General features: G+C 42.0%; 1 protein-coding gene across 6 annotated transcripts in view; it reads right to left on the reverse strand.

Annotated features, from left to right (window-relative positions):
* The window catches only part of pcnx1 (pecanex 1), a 297449-nt gene that overhangs the window by 78651 nt on the left and 192107 nt on the right, over positions 1 to 26691 (reverse strand). For all 6 annotated transcript variants that reach the window (XM_078563132.1, XM_078563129.1, XM_078563128.1 and 3 more), the window contains 4 exons: positions 12197 to 12368; positions 8598 to 8708; positions 5932 to 6023; positions 1346 to 1455 (listed from right to left, as the gene is read on the reverse strand). In XM_078563132.1, coding sequence (XP_078419258.1) covers positions 1346 to 1455; positions 5932 to 6023; positions 8598 to 8708; positions 12197 to 12368 — 485 coding nt within the window. The remainder of the gene's footprint in view (positions 1 to 1345; positions 1456 to 5931; positions 6024 to 8597; positions 8709 to 12196; positions 12369 to 26691) is intronic.

Below are 26691 nucleotides of genomic sequence, written 5' to 3' on the forward strand. Positions count from 1 at the left end.
CTCTCGGATGAAGTCCATCAGGACCCGGGAACTTGTTAGCCTGCAGCTCCAACAATTTGCTCAGTACCACTTCCCTGGTGATTGTAATTTTAAGTTCCTCTCTCCCTTCCATTTCCTGATTTATAGCTATATCTAGGGTGTTATTTGTATCCTCTATAGTGAAGAGCAATGCAAAATACCTGTTCAATTCATCTGCCATCTCCTTACTTTCCATTATTAATTCACCAGGCTCACTTTCCATCGGCCCACTGCTTACTTTGTTAACTCTTTTCTTTTTTAAATAGCTTCAGAAACTTTCACTATCTGTCTTTATATTTCTAGCTAGCTTTCCCATGTACTCTAATTTTTCCCTCTTTGCTGTTTTTATATTCTGCCCAATCTTCTGATCTGCCACCTATCTTTGCACAATTATATGCTTTTTCTTTAATTTTGATGCTACCTTTAAGTTTTGTAGTTAACCACAGATTGGGGGACAGGGGACGGGGACGGAATGTATCTATTCTATTTTTTCTGAAATATCCCCTTAAGTGTCTGCCACTATATCTCTATTGACCTATTCCATAACCTAATTTTCCAGTTCACTTTAGCTAGCTCTACTTTCATGACCTCATAATTGCCCTTATTTAAGTTTAAAATAATAGTCTTAGACCCATTCTTCTCTCCCTCAAACTAAATGTAAAATTCAATCATATTATGATTGCTGCTCCCTAGGGGTGTCTTCACTCTGAGGTCATTAATTAATCCTATCTTGCTGCACAGAGATGCTGAGAGATACTCTTGATGCTAAGAGGCCCGCTTCCCTAGCTGGCAAGTCTGGAACCAGGGGACACAGGATGAAGGATCAGCTATTTTGGATTGAGATAAGAAGAAATGTCTTCACTCAAAAGATTAGGAGCTTTTGGCAGTCTCTACCCAAAAGACTATGAATGCTCAGCTGTTGAACACCTTCAAGGCTGAGACTGGTAGATTTTTGGATTCAATGGGGATATGAGGAGCAGGCAGATAAATCGAGTTGAGGGCAAAGATCAGCCATGATCTTTAGTAGCAGAGCAGACTTGAGCGACTATATTGCCTAAACAAAAACAAAAAGTGCTCTAAAAACTCAGCAGATCTGGCAGCATCTGTGGAGAGAAAGACAGTTAACGTTTCCAGAATATTGCCTATCCTGATCCTATGTTCTTATGACTTGATATGTTAATTTTGTTTCTATCTCTACAGACACTGTCTGACCTCAGTATTTCCAGCATTTTTTGTTTAAATTACACCTCTACCTGGCCTGCGTTTTCTAAGACTATTTTAAAGACTTATGATAAAAACTCTTGCTTCTTGAAATGGGATCACTTACATCAGTACACAGGGGTCACTGCTTTGTCTACTTAGATGATAGGAGAGAGCAACCAGGAGGCCACAAAAGACAGAGAAAAGAACTGGAATATGTTGTGCATCCCAGGAATCCTGGAAGGTAGAAGTAAAAACAAAATTATTTCATACCACTGAACACAAGGTGACAGTTACCATAATCTTTGTCATTGTTGCAGCACGTTAAATTAATGGCGACCATGTGATGTGATCAAAACTATAGGATGACATTGTAACACAACAGGATAAATAGTCAAGCTCCATTAATACCATTGCCCAGAAATTGAACTCGACTAGCAATATAAATACTGTGGTTAGGAGAGCAGATCAGAGGTTAGGAATCCTGTGGCAAGTAACTCACCTCCTAACTTCCCAAAGCCTGTCCACCATCTACAAGGCACAAGTCAGGAGTGTGATGGAATACTCTCCACTAGCCTGGATGAGTGCGGCTCCAGTAACACTCAAGAAGCTTGACACCATCCAGGACAAAGCAGTCCACTTGATTGACGCCTCTTCCACAAACATTCACTCCCTCCACCGCCAACGAACAGTGGCAGCAGTGTACACCATCTACAAGATGCACTGCAGGAACTCACCAAGGCTCCACCAATAGCAGCTTCCAAACCCACGACTGCTACCAGCTAGAAGGACGAGGGCAGCTGATATATGGGAACTCCACCAACTGCAAGTTCCCCTCCAAGCTACTCACCTTCCTGACTTGGAAATATATCGCCGTTCCTTCACTGACGCTGGTCAAAATCCTGGAACTCCCTCTCGAACAGCACTGTGGGTGTACCAACACCACAGAGACTGCAACAGTTCAAGAAGGCAGCTCACCACCACCTTCTCAAGGCAATTAGGGATGAGCAATAAATGCTGGCATAGCCAGCGACAGCCACATCCCATAAATGAATAAAAAAATAAACATGATGGTTACTTTAAAGAGAACTTACTAAAGTATTTGGATTCAACTTAAAGTTAACAAACCATCACCAATTGAAATGATCAGGTGCATAACAATTCATAAAACAAGCAAACTAGTAGAATAAAGCATCTCACAGAATCTTAATTGTTTCTTTTACAGTTAGGAATTGAAGAATCTAGTTCTCCAAATGGTAAATCGTGTCTACCTAACTTTCCGTAATGGAATCATTGAAGTGGTGAATGGAAAAGGATCAGTGCAAACACTTAAAATAACTTCTCAAAGGCATCTGATGAAGCTGTTTGCTAAAATTGAGGATATAGAACTGGCGGCAATCTTGTGGCAGGTAGCAGAGCTGGGAAAAATGAGACAATCTCAAGATTGATGGGCAGTGACATGTATTCCCTCAAAGAGGGCCCTCGGTTTATGTTCTGTATATAAATGAGCCAATTTTGCAGATGATATTAAGCTAAGAAGCATACTGAGCTGTGAAGAAGAGAGCAAAAGTTACACATGACTATTAAAAAATTAAGCATGTGGATATAACAATGATAGGTGCAGTTTAACGTAAGCATGAGATAGCATACCTTGCTCATAAAAATGGCATGGAGCTACAGCTTGTTGAGAAAGCACTGGGAGTAGATTAAAAAATACATTTTCAAAGTACTGATAAAAGTTATTAAAAACTGGCATGTTGGTGCAAAGGCCAATCAAAAGGGCTAACTGTACACCAAGTTTCATCACATGAGGTGTAGAATAACAAGAAAGTGTTACTGCAAAATACTGATCGTTCAGACCTTGGAGCACTTTGCTCAGCTTTTGGCATTGCACATCAGAAAGGATATACTGGCCTTTGAAACAGTCCAGCAATGATTCAGAGTAACACTAGGGGTGAAGGAATTTAGCTGTAATGAAAGACTTTGGTGATGTTCCCTGGAGGTAGGAAAGTTGAGTGATATTTGTATTCAAGCACTTCAAATGACAAAAGGATTTTAACAGGGTAAATAGAGAACGGCTATCCTGCCTAATGGGGAAACCTGGGAACAAGAGAATATAATCTTAGAATTTATGTAGATACTAATAAGGTATGCTATTTGATGGTCATGAAGCTATTAATGTATATATTATTGGAAAATATTTTTCTTTTAAAATAGAGGTTTTAGTCTGTGGGTATGTCTTAATTGGATTAAAGCCAGCTAGTCCAGGTGCTTTGATGTGAACTAGTTTTGAGATGTAAGAGAGGTAGAGTGCATTTGTATTTTTTAAATAGAGCATTCAAGAAGTGGGGTGAAATCTGGAACCTAGCGAGCAGAGACCAAGCAAAATATTTATATTGTTAATAAAAGTGGTAGTATGAAAGAGGTTTTATTATTAGAAGAGGTGGGTTCAAAGAGGCTGGTGATACAATGAAAATTTACATTCAATGAGTTATGCTAGGTATAACTTCAGCAGCTGTGTGTGTGCGGGGCAGAGGCAATGTAAGATCAAAGTAGACGTAAGCCTATAACTGTCTCCACAGGAACCAAAGTGAAAGGAACCTTATTTTGAATTTGTGAGGTGAAAATGCTTTGCCTGGTGTCTGGTTAACTCTATTGGTTGCGGTTGCCTTAATGGAGATTAGTCTGGAAATTTGTTAAAAGTTATGATAGCAGTAAGTTGTAGCCATGTGTTCAATGTGTTGTAACTTAATAAAATGTTTCATTTAGTTTAATATAAAACATCTCGAGAACTGATGGTCTGATTCCTGAATTTAGAGTTGCATCTCAAACATACCACTTAAACATATAGGTTATGACAGTTATTTAAAGGTTCCCTCTGGGATTTTGAAATAACTCAGCTTTACAAAAGGTTGTCTCATAACATTGAACCATTTCTCCTGTAGTATAAATTGTTGTGATCATCTGAAATTTGGCATTCTTGCATTTGTTGTGATGAGTGTAAGATGAAAAGCTTCAGCAACACATCTCTCTTTTCAGAAATATTCAAGTTCCAGCAAGCGATTGCTAGGGGAATTATGTTAAACCTGTTTCAAACCTTGGCTAAGATCACATTTAAAGTACTGAGTGCAGTTCTGGTCATCATATTCTAAAAAGGATCTAGGGGCACAGGAGAGATTGCAGAGATAATGCCAGAAATGCTTGGGTCTGTGGGCTGAATTTAATGCAGTCTCCCAAACCAAGTTCGGTGGCAGGGTCGGGGGGACACTTAAGGGCCTCAGCCCGCTGCTGCTGGTATTCACCCAGCAGTGGGCACGGCACTCGTCATGCAGGAAGCATAAGAAACAAACCAAGTTGGGGTTGCTTGCAGGTTCTGGAGAGTGGGGGTGGGGGTTCCTTGTTCAAAGGCACTCTGTGCCTGATCAAGGGACCCAGCATCAGAAAGCGGCTGGGTGGGGCGGGGGCGCCTGCTGAGAGCCAACCCCCTGCCCTTGGTACCAACCTCTCCCGGCCTCCCCCCTAACCTCATCCCTCACCTGTGACCTGGCTCCCTTGGCATTCCAGGGCTTCGGGTGGGAGCACTATCACCAGCTACCACCACACCCTTGCTGGAGTCCTTGACCTCAGGGAAGGCCTTCCTCTGCCCAGTTAAGTGCCTGAGGGGTGCTTAATTTGCCAGGCCTTCCAAAAGGAGGCAATTCTTGTTGGCTCTCGAGCTGGCAGACCTCCATTAAATACTGTTCTATACATTACAAAAGGATTGAAAGGTTGGGTCTCTTCTCTCTTGAAAAAAGGCTGAGGAGTGACCTAAAAGAGGTCTTTTAAAATTATGAAAGTTTTCTTAGGGTGCACACAGAGAGAATGTTTCCCCTGTTATGGAAGAGAATAACTAGACACCATCAATATGAGATAGTCACCAAGAAATTCAATATGGAATTCAGAAAAAAAAACTTCTTCACCCAAAAAGTGGTAAGAATGTGGGATTTGGTTAAAGCAAATAGTATAGATGCATTTAACGGAAACCTGGACAAGCATTTGCTGGAGAAAGGAATAGATAGTTACGATAGTAGATTTAGATAAGAAAATATGGGAGGAGGCTCGAGTAGAGCATAAACACCAGAATGGACTAGTTGCACCAAATGGCTGTTTCTGTGCCATATATCCTGCCTAATCTTATAAATGGGTTTGAACAGTTTCGATCAATAAGTTCATAGCAGAAAATTGCTCCTAATTTTGCAGTTATTGAGAATCGCACTCAAAGACCAGGGAATGGCTGCTCATAAGGTTGAAATTCCAACTGTTAAGTGCTTGAAACCATACAAAGAACAATAACAAGGCTGGCTCCCCAGTGTTAGAGGACTGAGTGAGGTGGGATTTTTTTTAATTAAAGGTGCCAAAAGCTTTGTCAAGTCATTGAGCAGGAAGTAGGATTCCGTGGCAGAGAGAAATTGTGGGTTTTTATTGAAAGATGTGGTAGATGGAATGAAATACCCCCCTCATCGGTACTTATTTCAGAGTAGAGGAAACTTTGCTGGCTAACTTGTTGGCACTGATTTCCCAAAACAGAAAATATTTCATTCCCCAGTATTAACATTCTTCACTTTGGTGAGCACAAAATTCACACAAAAAAAAAAACCTATACAATTGCTACTGATAAAGATGACCTCTACCACACAAAGACCACAGAATCATAATAAAAAATAAAGCACTTACCCTCAGGGCACCATAACATAGTCCATATAACAAAGCTACTGCCAAGATACTGCGAATGAAGCTGTAAAGTGCTGCAAGGAGGTTTGTGGTAGCTGAAAAATACAAATGTAAGAAATGACTGAGTATTTTTTCTGGAATCAGGATTCTAGATGGAATTGTTACACCGGTTGCCTTATTTAAAATTTATATGAATTGTTGCTTAAGCACAAGGCACTTGAAGGTCAAGTGCAATAAAAAAGAAAACTGGCTGCATCCAAAGTTCTGCTTCAGCATTTAGTCTTCAGATTTCTAATTTGCAAGAAACAATTCTATTTCAAGATTTTATTGTGATACATCCTAGCATTTCCCCATGTTTCTCCAGAACTTTTTGCTATTTCGTACCACTATGCTTTCATCATCTTTAGTGCACTTAAATGCCAGTTTGGCTTGCTGTATTTTTCTTGTATTGGACATTGGAACACAAATCTGGGCTGGCACCCCAGGATAGTGCTGCAGGAGTTGTGCTATCTTTCAGATCCACAGTTAAATCAAGGCGAAGTATGTCTGTTCAGGTGATTGCAAAAGATCCCATTGCATTATTCAAGGCAGATCAGGGGAGTTTTCCCTAATTCCTGGCCAATATTTATTCCACAACCAACGTCACTGCAAATGCATTAACTGAATATTTATCTCCTTATCTCAAAGTGAATAATTGGGCTAGGTTTCATTAGAACTTGGAGATTCAGAAGCTGTTTTAAATTACAAAGGGATAGACTCGCGCAGGCCTCACACACGTCGGCTCCTTTAAATCATCTTGTATAAGTGGCTGGGCGGAAGAATTTAGAAAGGCTGCACATAAAATAAATCACCCATGCATTCCTAAAATAAATTGGAGGAAATATTGGATAAGACACAGGAGATTTATGATTGATTCCAAAGACTAGGTCTAGAGCAAAGGGGCTCGGAAAATACATTAATATAGGAGATTTAAGACAGAAAGCAGCAGGATTGAGGCACTGGTATGTCCTACCAGGATTACTGACTGACGTAGAGACCATCTCAATTTTTAAGAACAGATTAGATAAGTAGTTGAAGGACAAGGATATAGAATGATGGAATTAAGACAATATCAATATCCTGGAAGTTACCATTGATCACAAACTGAGCTGAACGAGCCATAAAAATACTGTGGTGACAAGTGCAGGTCAGAGGCTTGGAATCCCGAGGTGAGTAACTCACCTCCTGACTCCCCAAAGCCTGTCCACCATCTATAAGGCACAAGTCAGGAGTGTGATGGAATACTCTCCACTTGCCTGGATGAGTGCAGCTCCAACACCACTCAAGAAGCTTGACACCATCCAGGACAAAGCAGCCCACTTGATTGGCACCTAATCCACGACCAGAGAACAGTGTCAGCAGTGTGTACCATTTACAAGATGCATTGCAGCAACTCACTAAGGCTTCTTTGACACACCTTCCAAACCCACGACCTCTACAACCCAGAAGGACAGGGTAGGCAGATGCATGGGAACACCACCACCTGCAAGTTCCAGGCCATACACCATCTTGACTTGGAACTATATCACCGTTCCTTCACTATCGTTGAGTCAAAATCCTGGAACTCCCTCTCTAACAGCACTGTGGGTATTCCCACAACAACGGGACTGCGGCGGTTCAAGAAGGCAGCTCATCACCACTTTCTCAAGGACAATTAGGGATGGGCAATAGAAATGCTGGCCTAGCCGGCAACGCCCACATCCCATGAAAGAATTTTAAAAATCGTGTATGGAGGATAGATACCAACACAGGCAGGTTGAGTAGACTGCCATGTTTCTCTTGTAATTTATATGTAAATCTATGCGGGACCTTGTATCCAAAGTTGGTTGCTGCATTTGCCTACATAACAACAGGGATTCTTCAAAATTAATTTGGTGCCTGTGAAGTGTTTTGAAAACCCTTGAGCGCAAAAAAGTTATTTATTTTTTTAAATTTTAAAACAATACATTTTAAAACAAGCTCTGAATTGGTGCATGGTAGTGCAATACCAACCTAGGCTGCCATGTATGATAGGCGCACAGATCGGAACTCACAATTCGTTATGCTGAGTTACTTGCCTTGGAAGGAGATGCAGGCAACTTTGGAGGCCACTTATTCGACTGCAATGTGTAACAGGATTTGGATGACCACCCCACGAAACAGAAAGCAAAGTTCTCTGGCTCTCGGGGGCCCCACTGCAGCACATTACAGGATATATTGGTATAACCATGTGAGAGGTGCCCAATTTGGGTCTTCAACTTGAACACATTACACGTGAGCCAGGATTTTATGGCCCCACCCGCCCGACGGGATATTACGTTCCTGCCAAACTGAATGGAGACTTAAATGGTTCACTGCATCTGCTGGAGAGAGGGGGGGCGGGGGGGAGGTGGAGAGAGACATGCCACAGCGGGGCCATAAAATCCTGGCCATGGACTCTGAAGGAGATGTGAGGCCTAATAGTACAAAAAGATTTTGATGTAGTTACAAGGCCATTTGTCAATCTGAACAGAATTTATGGAAACATCAGGAAAATGAAAATGACATGTGGCGATTATTCAGCAGTTTGCTTTGACTTGAGCCTGATGATGGATATCAGCACGTCTAACACCTGGCTTACCAAAAAATACTGCAAACATCCGAATACTCACCATTTCCACCAAACACGTGGATATCGAATTGTTCACAAAGGTACATCACAAATGTATTTACTTGTGGAAGCAACCCAATGAAGAATATGACTGGGAAACACAATGTAAATGCTGTAAAGTAAAAAGAAAATGCAATTACAATAAGGGCTATGGACATAATGAAAATTAAACTGATATTAGAAAACCGTTTGAGAGTAATACATATTCCATATACCAGCAATGAAGCGAGAAAGCAAATAGAAGATCATAATAGTCCTTACACAAGAAGTTAACTAACATGAGCAAAATTTAAATGGATTTTTTGGAGATCCCTAGTTGGTTAATCTTTGGTAAAATGTCCTCAAGTCACTGACCTTCCAAATACCACCCCAATGAAGCTGTATAGACAATAAAAAGGTCCCAGGTTCTTTACTGGCATCATTGTTGGCATTGAATATACTCCAGCTTTATCACCAGAATAGTGGAATTATAGAATCATGGATTAGTATAGTAAAGAAATAGATTATTCAACTCAAGTTTCTGCTGGTAGTTTTCTCCATATAAGCCACCTCATCTCACTTTTCAACCTTCCTCTCCCATAGACTTCAATATTCCTCTTTTTAAGCAGCCATCTAAATCCTTCCTAAAAATAAATTAGATGCTCTTTCAATAACAGTTGGCGGGCAAGAATCTAAATTCTAACTAGTTGCTATGCAAAGACATTTTTCTAATCTTGCCTTGATTCCTCTTTTGCCATCATCTTATATCTTGCTATCTTCTATTTAAATTTGAAACAAACTGTTGCAATTTATATTATCATAATCCTTCATAATCTTGAAGATCTCCATCAGGCCCCTTTTAACTTTCTTAGCACCAGTGAAAAGAAAAGCCCCAACTCTCAAGTCTCTCTTTGTAGCAGTAAATCCCTCAACCTGATAATCGTCCAAGGGACTCAACATTACATCTCTTCCACTGCCACTACCCTTCCTATACTGTCGTGCCCAAAATTATACATCAACTCTTACTACGCCTTAACATCTTGCATAAATCCATCATTATCCTTTTACTTTTGTATTCGTATTTTTAGATAGAAAACAAAGGATTTTGCTTGCCTTCTTCTGATGTTATTTACTTGCTCCGCCTCTTTTAATGACTTGTTCACCTGCACAACACTGCTCTGCTTCTGTATTCCACTTAAAAACTAATCCTTCAAAGTGCACTTCTTTTCCCTTGCTTTATTTAACATTTTTTTAAAAATTGAACTGTGTCTGCTATATATATTCCACCCCAACAGTCAGTCTATGTCCTTCTGCAGTCTTCGCCACTACCTATGACAATTTACCATATGTAAACCTATCCTCCCCACTCCACCCACCAGCCAATTAGGTGTCACCAGCAAATTCCAAATTTATTCCCAAAATTCCTAAATCCAGGTTTTTTTTTATAAATAAGAAAACAGACTAGGGAACAGAATATATGTGGATGAATTAACAAGCTGTTATCATAAGCCTGGAGCTTCTGAATGGAAACACAGTCATGGCAACCTAAATATTCCTTTCATCTTACTGTCGGAAAACAGAACCGACGGAATTGTTGTTTATTGCTCTCGACCCACATGTCTCAGGAGAAGTCAAATCATTAACTCAGCTCCAATAATTAGTTCATATACATGAAAAGATGGTACAAGATCAGCATGTTGTCCTGGGTTTCTTTCAACAAGAATTTACAGAGAACGACTCAATGATATTAGCTAAACCTCCTCGGTTCATATACATAAGCAAATCCTAAACAATCTCCATTAAAGAATATTAATAACACTGCATTTACTCACTACTGCTTTTGTTCAAAGTACTTACATCTGCTATTCCTGTAATGTTGCCTAAGAATCGCAGCTACAAAGCAGCAATCTCAGTCTACATTGTTCCTGTAAACCAGCTGATTTCACATTAGAATATACGGGGAATTAATCTGTGTCTGAGCAAATGATCCTTTTCAAGCATAACGTCTAGTAACTGATGAGTTCTACACTGTTAGGAAAAGTCAGAGAAATTAATAGAACCAAGTTGGTAATTCAGATCAGTTTCTTCAATTACAATTAAAATTTAGAACTAATCCATTACTTTAAATCTGCCTACCCAGTTATTACATACTCAGTTTGCACTATAGCAATTTCAGTAACTTTATCTGCTTAACCATAGGCACTTGTACACTGCCTGTATCACACTGTTCTTATGTAAGGCATCTCCACGACCCTCTGTGTCTTTTTGCTGGGCATGTTGGGTCCACTGTTATGGGGAGACCCAAATGTTAGAGGTGATGGATCTCAAAGGTTTACATTTAAGCACAAAAGATGGCAGAGATGCAGGGTGGGGCAGGCTTGTTAAGAGAGAGAAAACTGAGAATAGGGACAACATTTGAGTGTGTAAATGAGAAAACCAACTCCTGTATTTGCTTTGCTGAGACCAACTCCCTCTACTTGACAACATGACGCTAAGGCCATTTTCATAAGTAAATGATCATGTCAGTTTTGCAAACACTTATTCTATAGAGTGCAACTGACATTTATTCTATTGAGTGCAGCTCTCAGAGGAAGATTTAATTTCTCTTATTGTCTTCCCTCCTCTAGTATGTACATACCTTATCAAAACTATGGTAAAGCATGTGGTGACAAAATGTTATTTTGGGTTTGATATTTATGCTTTTGAATTTGTTTAATGAGCAGAACAAAAAAGGCAAAGATTAATCCATAAATGAGAACAATTTTGCCTGAGGTCTCCCATCTATGGTTAGAGTCATAGAGGTCCACAGCACAGAAAAAGGCCCTTTGGCCCATCGAGTCTGTGCCAGTCAAACAAACACCTAACTATTCTAATCCCATTTTCCAGCACAAGGCCCAGAGCCTTGTATGCCATGGCGCCCGTTGTCTAATGAAGCACACTCTGTAAATAAAGACACTGTCTAAATGTGCAAAATTGATCCACTTTTACATATGGGAAACGGTACACAGCTATATAAAAATGCAGCTTTTAGTGTCCATTGTCCAGCTAGCAATGATCAAAATTAGCCAGGCACCATCCCAAAACAGGTGTTTGATTTAAAACTTATCAAGTCACTATTCTAGGGCAAACTAAACCTTATTGTAATCTTTTCCATCAAAAAAATAACTAAGAGGCTGCACATCGGTATGAAGTGTACACAGCAACACACCGGTTAGAAAGAGAGCAAACAAATTAGCTTAGTTTTCAAAGATCAATATTTCCTTTTAAAATGGCTCCTTTGGGAGCAATACAAAGACAGGTTTTAAAGTGGAAGGCTCTTTACATGAATTTTCTATTAGCAAGAAAGCCATAAAAGTATATTGTCAAACAGGGAACTTTAAGAAGTGTGCTCACACTAAAACGGCACATTGAAGGCTGGTAAGCAACATGGTAGTCAGACTGCTTTGGAAAATAAAAAACAAATTCTGCATCATTGTTTCTCAGTTGGAAGGCTGGGTCAGTAGGCCATTTAACTGAAAGGCTTGCCTTAGTTTTGTAAGCCTTTTAACAATTATCTTTGAAGAAAGATTACAGTATTTTTCTTTTCCAATCTAAATAATCTTTTAATCTAATATTCCTTACCCATGACAAGATCTCTGGCAGAGGTCAAAAGTGAAGGGCTGGTAAAGGCCACTCCGTACAATTTAAATCTTGCTGTTGATGTATGTTTACTCCCGTAGTTCAACAGCCAGATCAGGCCACAGCACACGCAGAAATAGACAGGCCGGCTGTAGGCTATAATACGATTATGACCCTAGGGGAAAATAAAGATTCAATAAATATTATTTCAGTTTAGGTACAGGTTATACTGCAATACTGATCTGAAACTGATTGCCAGCTATAGAATGCAAACAAAAGTCAACAAGACCCCTGCTTTGCTACCTAGCGGAAGTCACTTTCTGTCTAACCTAAGAGAGTGCTTGAAGGTTTACATTTATGAGTAGAAACCCCATTGCCAGCTAGTAAATATTTAGTGTTCTGAATGGATCACCTAAGTATTACTTAAGCAATGCAATTACGAGGTGTGGGTCTATGCAGTGCCAAACTAAGCAATGCGAGAACAGTTTCACAATGCTGTCCTTTGGCGTCAGATCGGGGCTTGACTTCTGAGTGAAATTGCCACTAATGTGTTGATAAACAGCAGAAACTGCTGTATGCTGACTCCAAAGTGGCAGGATAACTAGGCCCCAAGATTTTCAAACTGTAATTAACCCAAACATAAATCTCTAACAATTATAAGAAATTATGCATTTTGGTACGGGAAAATAAATTAAGTATTTGAGGAGGTGGATAATAGAGGAAATTGTTCAAAAATAAGCCAAAATTGCCATTTTTGAACCAACTTGCAAAATATCTTTACATAATTTTAACAGGTAACTAATATGGATTTCAATCCAAGGATAGGAGGGAAGAGGAAGAACATTAATTTGGAAAGATGAGTATGCCCCAGCAAAATACAAAACACATGGCTATTGAATTTTCAGTCATGCGATGAATTCCCTATATATTCTGCACTTGATCCTGTCCAGAGATTGCAAAAAAATGGGGAATTTGTGACTGCACTTCCCATTTGAGAAAACAGATGCAAATTCCAGCTTTTATACACTCAAAACAATTATATTATTCAAAAGCTGCAATGTAAAAAAGACAGAAATATCCATGTAAACTTTCTATTTTTAACGCCTCAAAAAAAATGGTGAAATAAATCTGACCTTTGCTGAAGCAACTGATCTCAGTGCATACAAATAATTTCATGTAGATTTAATTATATGACCAAGTAAATGTTGCTATGCCACTAAAGGGACTGTCAAATGGCATGTCATGTGTCTAATTCTGGGTTTCTATATTTAAAACAAGCTCAATGATTAACTATATCAGCAAGCTAAGAGTGATTACAGGGTTATTTCTCAAGCCATCTAGTCAACTAGTTAAACTTGGTGCTCTTCAAGTTGAGGGATGTTGGTGGTTTGGAGGTCAGATATAACAGTCAGATACAAAGTAAAACTGTCTAGTTTGACCCACTATCAGAAGAGCACTTTACATTAGTGTAACATTATTTCCCGCATCATAAAACCCAGGATCTGTGTTCATTTGATTTCCTAAATGGTGCTGAGCGAGAGTGAAACTGTGAGGAAAGTAAATTGTGAAGAGGACATAAGGAGGCTACAAAGCGACATAGGTTAACTGAGTGAGCAAAGATATGGTAAATGGAGTATAATGTGGGTAAATGTGAAATCGTTCATTTTGGCAGGAAGAATAAAAAGGAAGCTTATTATCTAAATGGCGAGAGATTGCAGAGCTCTGAGATTCAGAGGGATCTGGGTGTCCTAGTGCATGAATCATAAAAGGTTAGTATGCAGGTACAGCAGGTAATTAGGAAAGTTAATAGAATGTTATCATTTATTGTGAGGGGAATTGATTACAAAAGTAAGGAGGTTATGCTTCTGTTGTACAGGGCATTGGTGAGACCACATCTGGAGTATTATGTACAGTATTGGTCTCCTTATTTAAATGAAGATATAAATGCATTAGAAGAAGTTCAGAGAATGTTTACTAGACTAGTACCAGCAATGCGCAGGTTGTCTATGAGGAAAGGCTGGACAGGTTAGGCTTGTATCCACTGGAATTTAGAAGGGCAAGAGGTGACTTAATTGAAACCTTTAAGATCCTGAGGGGTTCTTAACAGGATGGATGTGGAGAGGATGTTTCCTCTTGTGGGAGAATCTAGAACTAGGGGTCACTGTTTAAAAATAAAGGATTGTTCATTTAAGACAGAGATGAGGAGAATTTTTTTCTCTCTGAGCGTTGAGTGTCTTTGGAATTCTCTTCCTCAAAAGGCAGTGGAAGCAGAGTCTTCTACTATTTTAAAGACAGAGCTAGATAAACAGGGGGGTGAAAGGATGTCAGGGGTAGGCAGAAATGTGGGATTGAGGCTACATTCAGATCAGCCATGATCTTATTGAATGGCGGAGCAGGCCCGAGGGGTCGAGTGGCCTATTCCTGCTGCTAATTCATATCTTCGTATGTATGAGTGCGAGAGCGTGAGAGTGTGTGAGTCTTGTGTCTGTCTGCCTGTGTTGGAGACTGAGACTGGCCAACTAAGGAGTTATAAACATTGAAGACTGGTTATGTCTAAGCCAGTGGTACACTCTTGAGGATCTCCACAAATATAAATTTACTGCCAGCAACAAAAACAGCAACAGAAATGCTCAGCTAAGTTGACAAATTCAGAAGAAAATGTTAAATACAGAACTCTTGATATACCATGCTATTGTGTGTGATTTGCCTGATCCCAGACTAATAAAAAAATCTGGCATAACATTCCTTCACATTATCTTATCTAAAATATATTCACAACAGGTTTACTTCTGAATATATGTTTTCTCCTTGGTCCTTGGTATGGTGGAGAACAATGTAGCATTGTTTATAATGTTATTAACTTCCCATTACATATTTCATACACGTGAAATAATTCGGAAAAAATAACTTGCCCTAATGTAAGGCCCATCATTAATAATGACATTCAAAAGTACTTGAAGATAATTAAATACTAATGTGCAGTCAGTGTTGTAATGTAGGAAACAAAGCAGGCAATTTACACACAGCAAGGTCTCATAAACAGCAATGAGATAAAAAATGTGTTACTTTATTTTTAGTCTGTGGTGTTGATTGAGGGATAAATGTTGGCCAAGACAAATGGACTTCCTCCTAATTCTTCTTCAAGTAATGCAGTGGGATTTTCTACCCATCTGGAAAGCCATTTAATGTCTCAACTGAAAACAGTATCTCCAAAAATGCAGTACTCTGAATAATGTACTGAATTAGAACCATAAAACCATAGAAAAGTTACAGCACATAAAGAGGCCATTCAGCCCATCATGTCTGCACCAGCTGAAAAAACTAGCCACCCATTCTAATCCTACCTTCCAGTACCTAGTCGGTAGCCTTGCAGGTTACAGAGCTTCAGGTGTAGATCCAGGTACCTATTAAATGAGTTGAGGGTTTCTGCCTCAACCACCAATCCAGGCAGTGAATTCCAGACACCTACCACCCTCTGACTGAAAATGTTTTTCCTAATATCCCTTTTAATCCTTCTACCAATCACCTTAAATCTGTGTCCCCTTGGTAATTGACCTCTCCGCTAGGGGAAACAAGTCTGCCCTGTCTACTTTGTCTAGGCCCCTCATGATTTTGTACACCTCAATCAAGTCACCCCTCAGCCTCCTCTGTTCTAAGGAAAACAACGACAGCTACCTAATATTTCCTCATAGCTGCAATTTTTCAGCCCTGACAACATTCTTGTGAATCTCTTCTGTACTCTCTCCACAGCAACTATGCCCTTCCTATGACCAGAATTGTACGCAAAACTCCAGCTGTGGCCGAGCCACCGTTTTATATAGTTCCAGCGTTACATCCCTGCTTTTGTATTCTGTACCTCGTGCAATAAAGGAAAACACTCATATGCCTTCTTTACCACCTTATCTACCTGTCCTACCATCTTCAGGGACTTGTGGACATGCACTCCTCTAACTCTCTCAATATACTCCCGTTTACTGAGTATCCCCAGTGTATTCCCTTGCTTTGTTTGCCCTCCCAAAATGCATAACCTCACACTTCTCCGGATTGAATTCCATTTGACACTTTTCTGCCCATCCAACCAAACCATTGATATCACTCTAGAATCAATAGCTGTCCTCATCGCTATTAGCTACATGGCCAAATTTTATGTAATCCGCAAATTACCCAATCATGCCTCTCACATTTAAGTCTAAATAATTAATATATATATCACAAACAGAAAGGGACCCAACACTGAGCGTTGTGGAACGCCACTGGAAACCACTTTCTATTTGCTAAAACATCTGTCGATTATTTACCTTTGTTTCCTGTCACTGAGCCAATTTTGGATCCAACTTACCACATTCTCCTGTATCCCCTGGGCTTTTACTTTGCTGATTGGCAGACAAAATTATGGGCTCAAATCCTGGTGGAGAGCTTAAAACCCATAACCTCCTGAATTAGAGATGAGCGCACTGTCATTGATAATACACTGTTAATTTGATACTCCTTCAATTTAATTGATTTCAGCACCTACCAATAAGATGGATGACTCAAAATGAATTGAGCATTAAGTGCATAACAATGGCAGTGCTTTTTGGGAGAAATAGTATCTTCATATTCCATGGTTAATGAACTCAAAAGTGAGATGTAAATTATTCAGCAATGCCTTGTTAAGGAATTTTAAATTGTGGGCGTGGAGAGGAGATAGCAAAAGGCAGAAAAGGAGCCTATTACAACACGTGCTTCAAGCTGCAGACAGCAAACCAACAGACAATTGTAGTAAAGTTATTATTACAAAACTCATGGGATTTTATTCAAATTAAACTAGCATATGAAGGAATTAGGGCTGAACATTAGAGAAAAATGCCAAACTTGCAATTGGTGCAAACCAGTGATTTTAAAGAGAATCTCACGGTCAGTAATGCTTTGGGAATAAGACTATAAGACATGGAGCAGAAATTAGGCCATTCGGCCCATCGAGTCTGCTCCGCCATTCAATCATGGCCGATAAGTTTCTCAACCCCATTCTCCCGCCCTCTCCCCGTAACCTTTGATCCCCTTACCAATCAAGAACACCTATCTATCTCGGTCTTAAATACACTCAATGACCTGGCCTCCACAGCCTTCTGTGGCAATGAATTCCATAGATTCACCACTCTCTGGCTAAAGAAGTTTCTCCTCATCTCTGTTCTAAAAGGTCTTCCCTTTACTCTGAGGCTGTGCCCTCGGGTCCTAGTCTCTCCTACTAATGGAAACATCTTCCCCACGTCCACTTTATCCAGGCCTTTCAGTATTCTGTAAGTTTCAATCAGATCCCCCCTCATCCTTCTAAACTCCATCGAGTATAGACCCAGAGTCCTCAAACGTTCCTCATAAGTTAAGCCTTTCATTCCTGGATCGTTCTCGTGAACCTCCTCTGGACCCTCTCCAGGGCTAGAACATCCTTCCTGAGATACGGGGCCCAAAATTGCTCACAATATTCTAAATGTGGTCTGACCAGAGCCTTATAAAGCCTCAGCAGCACATCCCTGCTTTTATATTCTCGTCCTCTCGAAATAAATGCCAACATTGCATTTGCCTTCCTAACTACCAACTCAACCTGCAAGTTAGCCTTAAGAGTATCCTGGACTAGGACTCCCAAGTCCCTTTGCACTCCAAATTTCTGAATTCTCTCCCCATTTAGAAAATAGTCTATGCCTCTTCTTCTTACAAAAGTGCATGACCTCACACTTCCCCATGTAGTATTCCATCTGCCACTTCTTTGCCCATTCTCCTAACCTGTCCAAATCCTTCTGCAGCCTCCCCGCCTCCTCAATATTACCTGTCCCTCCACCTATCTTTGTATCATCTGCAAACTTAGCCAGGATGCCCTCAGTTCCTTCATCTAGATCATTAATGTATAAAGTGAAAAGTTGTGGTCCCAACACTGACCCCTGCGGAACTCCACTAGTCACCGGTCGCCATCTTGAGAATGACCCCCTTATCCCCACTCTCTGCCTCCTGCCAGACAGCCAATCTTCTATCCATGCTAGTACCTTGCCTCTAACACCATGGGCTCTTATCTTACTGAGCAGCCTCCTGTGCGGCACCTTGTTAAAGGCCTTCTGGAAGTCCAAGTAGATAACATCCATTGGCTCTCCTTTGTCTAACCTACTCGTTATCTCCTCAACTCTATCAGATTTGTCAGGCATGACCTCCCCTTGATGAAACCATGCTGACTTTGCCCTATTTTATCATGCACTTCCAAGTATTCTGAAATCTCATCCTTAATAATGGACTCTAAAATCTTACCAACGACCGAGGTCAGGCTAATCGGCCTGTAATTTCCAGTCTTTTGCCTCACTCCCTTCTTATACAGGGGGGTTACATTAGCGATTTTCTAGTCCTCTGGGACCCTCCCTGACTCCAGCGATTCCTGAAAGATCACCACTAACGTCTCCACTATCTCTTCAGCTATCTCCTTCAGAACTCTGGGGTGTATTCCATCTGGCCCAGGTGATTTATCCACCTTCAGACCTTTCAGTTTTCCTAGCACCTTCTCCTTCGTAATGGCCACCATACTCACCTCTGCCTCCCGACTCTCTTGAACTTTGGGGATGTTACTCATGCCTTCCACCGTGAAGACTGACGCAAAGTACCTATTCAGTTTCTCCGCCATTTCTTTGTTCCCCACTACTACTTCTCCAGCGTCATTTTCCAGCGGCCCAATGTCCACTTTTGTCTCTCTCTTACCCTTTATATATCTAAAAAAACTCTTGCAATCTTCTTTTATATTACTGGCTAGTTTACCCTCATATTTAATCTTCTCCCTCCTTATTTCTTTTTTAGTTGTCCTCTGTTGGTCTTTGTAGGCTTCCCAATCCCCTGGTTTCCCACTGCTCTTCGCCACATTGTGTGCTTTCTCTTTAGCTTTTATGCTGTCCCTGACTTCCCTTGTCAGCCATGGTTGCCTCATCCTCCCTTTAGTATGCTTCTTCTTCCTAGGGATGAATTTTTGCTGTGTCTCCCAAATTACTCCCAGAAACTCCTGCCATTGCTGTTCCACTGTCTTTCCTGCTAGGCTCATCTCCCAGTCAATTCTGGCCAGCTCCTCCCTCATGCCTCTGTAGTTGCCTTTATTCAACTGTAATACCGTTACATCTGATTCCAGCTTTTTCCTCTCAATTTGCAGGGTAAATTCTATTATATTATGGTCACTTCCTCCTAAGGGTTCCTTCACCTTAAGCTCCCTTATCAAATCTGCCTCATTACACATCACTAAATCTAGAATTGCCTCTTCCCTAGTGGGCTCCACCACAAGCTGCTCCAAAAAGCCATCTCGTAGACATTCCACAAATTCCTTTTCTTGGGATCCACTACCAACCTGATTTTCCCAGTCTACCTGCGTATTGAAATTCCCCCATGATCATTGTAACCTTACCTTTCTTACACGCCTTTTCTATCTCCTGGTGTATCTTGTGCCCCACATCCTGACTACTGTTCGGAGGCCTGTACATAACTCCCATTATGGTTTTTTTACCTTTGCGGTTCCTCAACTCTACCCACGCAGATTCTACATCATCTGACCCTATGTCATTTCTTGCTATCGATTTAATTTCATTTCTTACTAACAAAGCAACCCCACCCCCTCTGCCAACCTTCCTATCTTTTCGATGGGATGTATATCCTTGGGTACTTAGCTCCAAGTCCTGATCCCCTTGCAGCCATGTCTCCGTGATACCCACCACATCATACCTGCCAATTTCAATCTGCGCCACAAGCTCATTTACCTTATTTCGTATACTGCGTGCATTCAGATACAAACCTTCAGTCCTGTATTTCCCGTCCCCTTTCTCATTGTCGTCCCTTTATCTGATGTGCTTGAAGTTAGATTCCTAGCCCTTTCCAAACACTCTGTCCTATTTTGTGTTCTGGGGACTTTAATAGCCTCTCCTGAGCTCTCCTTTCTTTTCAGTTTTTTCATAATTTTCCATGAAGTTGAATCCACCCCTCCAACATGCTAACCTGCTGCTTTGTTTCCCATTAGTCATACCTCTTAGAATTTTACCCTTCCCTCCCCCCACCATTTTCTAGTTTAAAGTCCTGTTGACCACCCTATTTACCCTTTTCGCTAGAACATTGGTTGCAGATCGGTTCAGGTGGAGACCATCCCAATGGTACAGATCCCTCCTGTTCCAATACTGATGTCAGTGCCCCACGAAATGGAAGCCCTCTTTCCCGCACCACTCCTTTAGCCACGTGTTTACTTCCCTTATTCTCGCGTCCCTATGCCAATTTGCACGTGGCTCGGGTAGTAATCCGGAGATTATAACCCTTGAGGACCTGTTCTTTAAATTAGTTCCTAGTTCTTGATAATCCCCAAACAGGTCCTCTTTCCTAGTTTTACCTATGTTATTTGTCCCGACGTGGACCACAACAACTGGATCCTCCCCCTTCCTCTCCAATATCCTTTCAAGCCGGTCAGAGATGTCCCTCACCTTGGCACCGGGCAGGCAACATACCATGCGGGACTCTCGATCCTGCTTACAAAGGATGCTATCAATTCCCCTAATTATAGAATCCAAGTTATTGAGCTAGATTTCATTGTAGCAAGGCACCCAATGGCATTGCTGTTTTTTCCTCACTAACTTGCTGAAAGTGCGAGTTTGTAATGGTGTAGCAAGGGAAACAAGGCACCTGGGTCTCAAGTGGACATGCAAGCAATTGTGTAACTTCTCAACAAATCAGATTGATGAATTGAGAAATAAACAGTGCAAGGGCTGGGAAGGAAGTATAAATCAGAATGGGTGACTTCAATGTCAAATCGGGTACAGAAAATGAAACAAAGAGGTAGAGAAAGATTGGATTAGGAGGGTTAGAAAAGAATGAGACAAAAAAAAGTAAAATATTAAAAATGCCATTTTTAAAATCTCCAATAATTAATGAAGCAATGAGAGTTGATACTCGCAATAGATAATTTTCAGTGCCAGATTAGCAGTGATTAACAATTATCCCATTGTTAAAAGGGCACTTATATTTGAAATGGCATCTTTATTTGTATCTAACATCCAAATACACTGAATGTCATGAAGATGCTGTATGTCAATGATGAGGCAGCCAACTTCACGATAATGGCATTTTACTAACAGCGGAGCAGCACAACAACTTTTGGACATTTGTGTTAACCACGCAGCTTCTCCTCATATGAGGCTGCTGTACCATTTATGAATCAATAATGGCAAGTACCATTAGCCTCAGAATTACTTTGATAGAAAAGTCTAGTCTTTGATGTGATATTACAATTCATTTTTACATCTGTGTTGGAAATAGAGATAGTTTAATATGTTATATTTGTATTTGTGGGTGTTAGGAATGAGTTTTAGCTTTAAAGTTTAAGTTTGATATGTATTTCTGTATCTGTGTGTTAAGAGAGGTTAAATGGAGTTTTAGTTTCACTTTAAAAGGCTGCTTGCATTTCTAATGAGGAGTTTACGACTGCTAAAAGGTAAAGGTAAACACACGAGTAGAAAAGCAGTGCTGTTGCTTAGCAACTGGGGGCCAGTTGGGCAGGTTCCTCCCATAGACATACACAAAGAAGACGACAGGCAGCAGTTTGATTTGGAAGCTTTTGGAGTTCAGCTGGTTTTGGAGTTGCTGTCAGGAGAGACTAGAGCAAAGGGAACAGACAGAAGTCCCAAGCTGAAGAAAAACCCCAAAAATCCAAAGGAGTGGAAGAGGGGAATGTCCAAAGAAGACCCTGTATTCAAAGGAAGGACAGGAACCTGGGAAAAGGTCCTGTAAAGTGAAGTTAAGAGTGAGGGGCAGAAAGGCTCCAAGCTTCAGATTTAAAGCGAGAGCAGCTTGCAAGAGGCAAGAAGGTCCAGAGACAGCTGAAGGCCTGTAACTCTTTGCTATGGACATGTGAAGCAGTGGTATACTGTTGACAGGTGAGAGAGAGAGCATGGAAAAAGCTTGAATGCACGTGGTGGCCCAGGGAAGAGGACCGTCAGAAGGAGAGTTCAAGGCCCTGGAGGTGACCCCTTGCAGAAGGCATCTGAGAGAAAGTGTCGGTTTGGGAGGAGATTCCAAGGCGAGGTCTTGGAGAGTGGAGATTGGAAACCCTCGTGTGAAGGACAGGATTCAGTGAGACTGATTGGCTCATGGTTTGACAAGCATCTGGAGGGAGTTGAGGAGAGATCCATCGCATCTGGTTGAGGTGGTATCTGTCACTTGAGGTCAGAGTGTGGTGTGTCTGACCACAGGGTGCCATAGGTTTACGTGGACTGGGTACTTACTGTGTGCATCAAAATATAAGATAGCTTTTGTGATTTGTGTTATCCTTACAAATCTGTATATTTTGTAAAGGTATAGGAGTATTGTAATATAGTTTATCTTTTCTTGTTGAATAAATGTCTTATTCTTTTGTAAATGTTCATTAGCCGACTCCTGTGACTGTTCAGCAGCTACTTTCCACGTATCTAAACAAACAGATAAAAGTTAGGATCTATCAAGCTGGGTTCCACTCTGGGCTTGTCATGGGGAACCTCAGCTGGGGGGTCATAACAATCTGCTTGTTTTCCATTTTTAGCATTCTTGCTTAACGGGAGAGAGCTGGAATACCAGAGCATCATTTTGATCATACCATTTTCACATGACAACATTTACTGGGTCACTCTCTCTAGGTCTTACAAAGAAAAAAAATGTACCAACCACATGCATTAAGATTGTGTCTTTTTAAATAATGGTGCTGTTGAAACTAATGCAAGAATGCTTTGTTGTAATTGGTGAGCCTGGCTGCATTAAGGGAGCTCAATCAACTTCATGAGATCCAAGTGGAATTTTATCAACATCGTGTAATTTCCGACGTCATAACCGGAACTGGGCGTCACTTCTGTTTTCTCTCTTTTTGCCTTTTCTCATGTGATTATAACTAAAATTCTAAGTCCCAGAGGCATGCATGCAAAACGCCTTCGATTTAGTGTGGGGAAGCTTTTCACTGATGAAACCTGCTGTCAGCTGACAATGGTGCATCTGCAGGTGGCCTATTAGAGCCTCCTGGTCAAACAAAGAGGCTGCGCATCATTGCCAAGATGCTCCACTGATTAAGACTGCCATAATCAAAGACATGAATGACTGCCAAAGCAGACTGGCCCCATGTTTTAGCAATGCTCCCTGCAGGTTCTTTCCAGGCCTTAAGTGAAAGGCAGCAGTTGGTATTTCTTGAGTATGGTACAAGGCGGCCCTCCCCTCAGGCCAAGGTGGCCTGGACGGAGATGGCAGAGCGGGTAAGCCACTGAGGGGTGACCAGGAAAACTTGGGTCGAATGCAGGAAAAGGGTGAACAACCCACTCCGATCCACAAGGGCGAGTGTCAGAGTCACATCTTCAACAGAAGTCTCTCATTGGGCCATCAATAATGTATACATGTCAGTGGGCAGCTCTGTCAGAAGAGTGAATGCATGTTCAGCCTTAGTGCCACATGGTAATTCATGTGGAAATGTGTGGAAGTTTGCCACCAGTAGGATGGTTGCCTCATCCTCCTTACGCCTAGCCGGTCCAGTCTCCCCATCTGCCACAGATCTCGCTCCATCCTCACCAGCTATTGCCATAGCCGCCTCCTCCGCTGGTGTGAAGAGACAAAGGAAGCTGTGTATGTGCCTGGATTCAATGTTTGAATGACAGGACCATATGTGTGACGGGGATGCATGTAGACAAGGGGTTAAGTGTCACTTGACATGTCACTAACGCTACACTTTGTCATGCAGGACAAGTAAACCCACAACAGCAGAGAGAGGAGGCGGGCAGGTGGATGTGTGGCCAACCTTCATCTCCAGCGAAGGAGGTGGCTATGGCTATAGCTGGCGAGGATGGAGCGAGATCTGTGGCTGATGGGGAGACTGGACCGGCCAGGTGCAAGAAGGACGAGGTAACCATCCTGCTGGTGGCAAATGGACACACAGGATACACGCTCAAACTGCAATAATGCCTAATGTGATTCTTTTTGTTCTCCACTACAGGTCATCATCATTCAAGGATCAGGCCACAGAAAAAGACAGAAGCCAGAAGATTCCAACTCTGGGGATGAAGCAGCCAGTGCCTCACAGGAAGCACCGTCATCTTCCAGCTCCAGCAGCCCAGATACAACAACACAATCCGGGGAGGGTTTGTGCACAATCTCGTGACCACACCACAGACAGGTCCCAGCAACGGTGACAGTCGGTTTCCCATGAACATTGAAGGACTGCTGGGGTTCAAGCCCCTGAGCCCCATACTGTTGATGGGCCTCTGTCTGTGGCCATATGATGTCTGCTGGACATGCAGTAGACGCTATGGGAAAACATGGCAGAGATGCCAGGGATTATGCATAGCTTTGTGCAGGGTATGGAGGAGTCCATGCTAGCCATGAGTTCTGCCATTTCTCAGGCACTGGAGTGCATGGCTTCAACCATGGAGAGGATGGCGACCGCCGTGGAGAGCCAGATCAAGCATTCGATCCATATAATGGATCCAGATCCATCTGACCTGCATTCCATCGCTCCAGCCATGGGCTCAGTGCAGCAAAGGCCAGGCAAGAGGAGATGAGGCACCTGGACCTCCTTCCAGGAGCCCCTTCTCCTCAGGCAGACAGGGAGGTGCCTTTCACCCTGGCGGAGCAGGAGTGCATGCCAGCTGCCCCAGGCCTTCCTCTCAGAGCACTCCCAGGGTTAGCGGTGTCTCCTCACCCCTTCCATCATTGAGCTCAACAGCTCCAGCAGGCGAGGTAAAGGGGGACACCCCTGCACCAGTGCAGGAGACCCCCCAGTAGGCTGGAGCCTCAAGGCCCCATGCCTCCAGAGGACACCCACCACAGTCATCCAACTCAAGGCGGCATCACAGTGAGCAGATGCTTCCACCATAGCTTATGATGTCAGGTCAGCACCCAGACATAGAGATAGGAAGAGAAATTGTTTAAAACAAAGGTGGCACGGGTGATATTTCCATATAATTTGCGCTTGCAAATAAGTTTGTTTTATGCAATTGTTCATGATTATCAAGGTCTGTTGGGGCCTGTCATCGTATCAGATGTAACAGTCATGGCACCCGCCCATGCTGGGAGGAGGGGCTTATCTTATGAAGAAAGGTTGAACAGGTTCAAACTACATTCATTAGAGTGTAGAAGAACGAGTGGTGATCCTATTGAGGGGGCTGGATAGGGTGGATACCAGGAGGATGTTTCCTCTTGTGGGGAAACTAGAACTCAGGGATATAGTTGAAGAAAGTCTCTCTCAAGACAGAGGTGAGGAGAATTTTTTTTTCTCAAAGGGTTGTTGCTCTGTGGAATTCTCTTCCCCAGAAGGTAGTGGAGGCTGGGTCTTTAAATTTATTTGAGGTGGAGTTAGATAGATTTTTGTTAGGCAAGGGAGTCAAGGGTTATGGGATACAAGCAGGAAAATGGAGCTCAGACCACAACCAGATCAGCCATGATTTTTTGAATGGTGGAACAGGCTCGAAGGGCCGAATGGCCTACTGCTGCTCCTAAATCCTATGTTTCTGACTGTGTGATGACTAGAGAGGAGATAGAGACACCAACAGTAACCCTGAATGATGTGCTGCATTTTCTTGTATTCTGTGGTAATGACTCTGTGAAACATGGTTGTAAATGCAGGCACAGCTGACCCAGCACCCTCCCACCCCACTCCACCCATCATTGCACTCTAGAGGATACTGGCCCACTTAACTCTCAATGTTATAAATGAGACAGGTGATGTTTTAGGCAAAGCACTTGAATGATGGTGCTTTGGGCATGGCAGGCTGTTACATGGAGATACATGCGCCCTTAAGATATCCTTGGTATCAGCACTCACTTGCAAGCTCTGTTCCCCATATTGTAAGTGGTAGAAGAAACAGGTTTAGAGATAACCAGCAAGGGAGGTTGGCAGAACTAGTTCTACGTCCCAGGAAGGCGATGGAGGTCAGGCGGTGGAACGATGGTCATGCAGATCCGTCATTGTTGTGCAAACTGTGTGTAGATCAGGTTGTTCCTGGCATCCTTTGCACGTCTCTCCATGGCCCCGGCATCCATGAAAGACTCACTTGCATTCATGGGCTCCTCCACATCCTCTGAGAAATTCTCCTCATCTGATGAGGGATGATTCGTCTCACGCTCTTCCCCTTGCAACATCTGTCCACGTTGCAGCCCCAAGCTGAGTAGTGCACAGCAAACCACTACTATTCATGACATCCTCTGAGGTATGTATTGCACCCTCCAGACCGGTCAAGGCAGCAGAAGCGCATTTTAAGAAGCCCAGTGGCGTGCTCTATGATGTCTCTGGTAGAGGCATGAGCTTGATTGTGTTGCTCCTCTGCCTTGCTCTGGGGATGCCTTACTGGTGTCATCAGCCATGTACGCAGGGGCTAGCCCATGTCACTAGGATCCATCTATCAACCTGGGCTGGGGATTCAAAAAGGTCTGGCAGCTGTGAGTTGTGCAAGGTGTATGCATTGTGGCAGCTTCCAGTGAAATGAACAGAGACCTCCATTATTCTCCTGTGGTTGCAC

Source organism: Cetorhinus maximus, chromosome 18 (assembly GCF_964194155.1).
Source record: "Cetorhinus maximus chromosome 18, sCetMax3.hap1.1, whole genome shotgun sequence".
Classification (NCBI taxonomy): domain Eukaryota; kingdom Metazoa; phylum Chordata; class Chondrichthyes; order Lamniformes; family Cetorhinidae; genus Cetorhinus; species Cetorhinus maximus.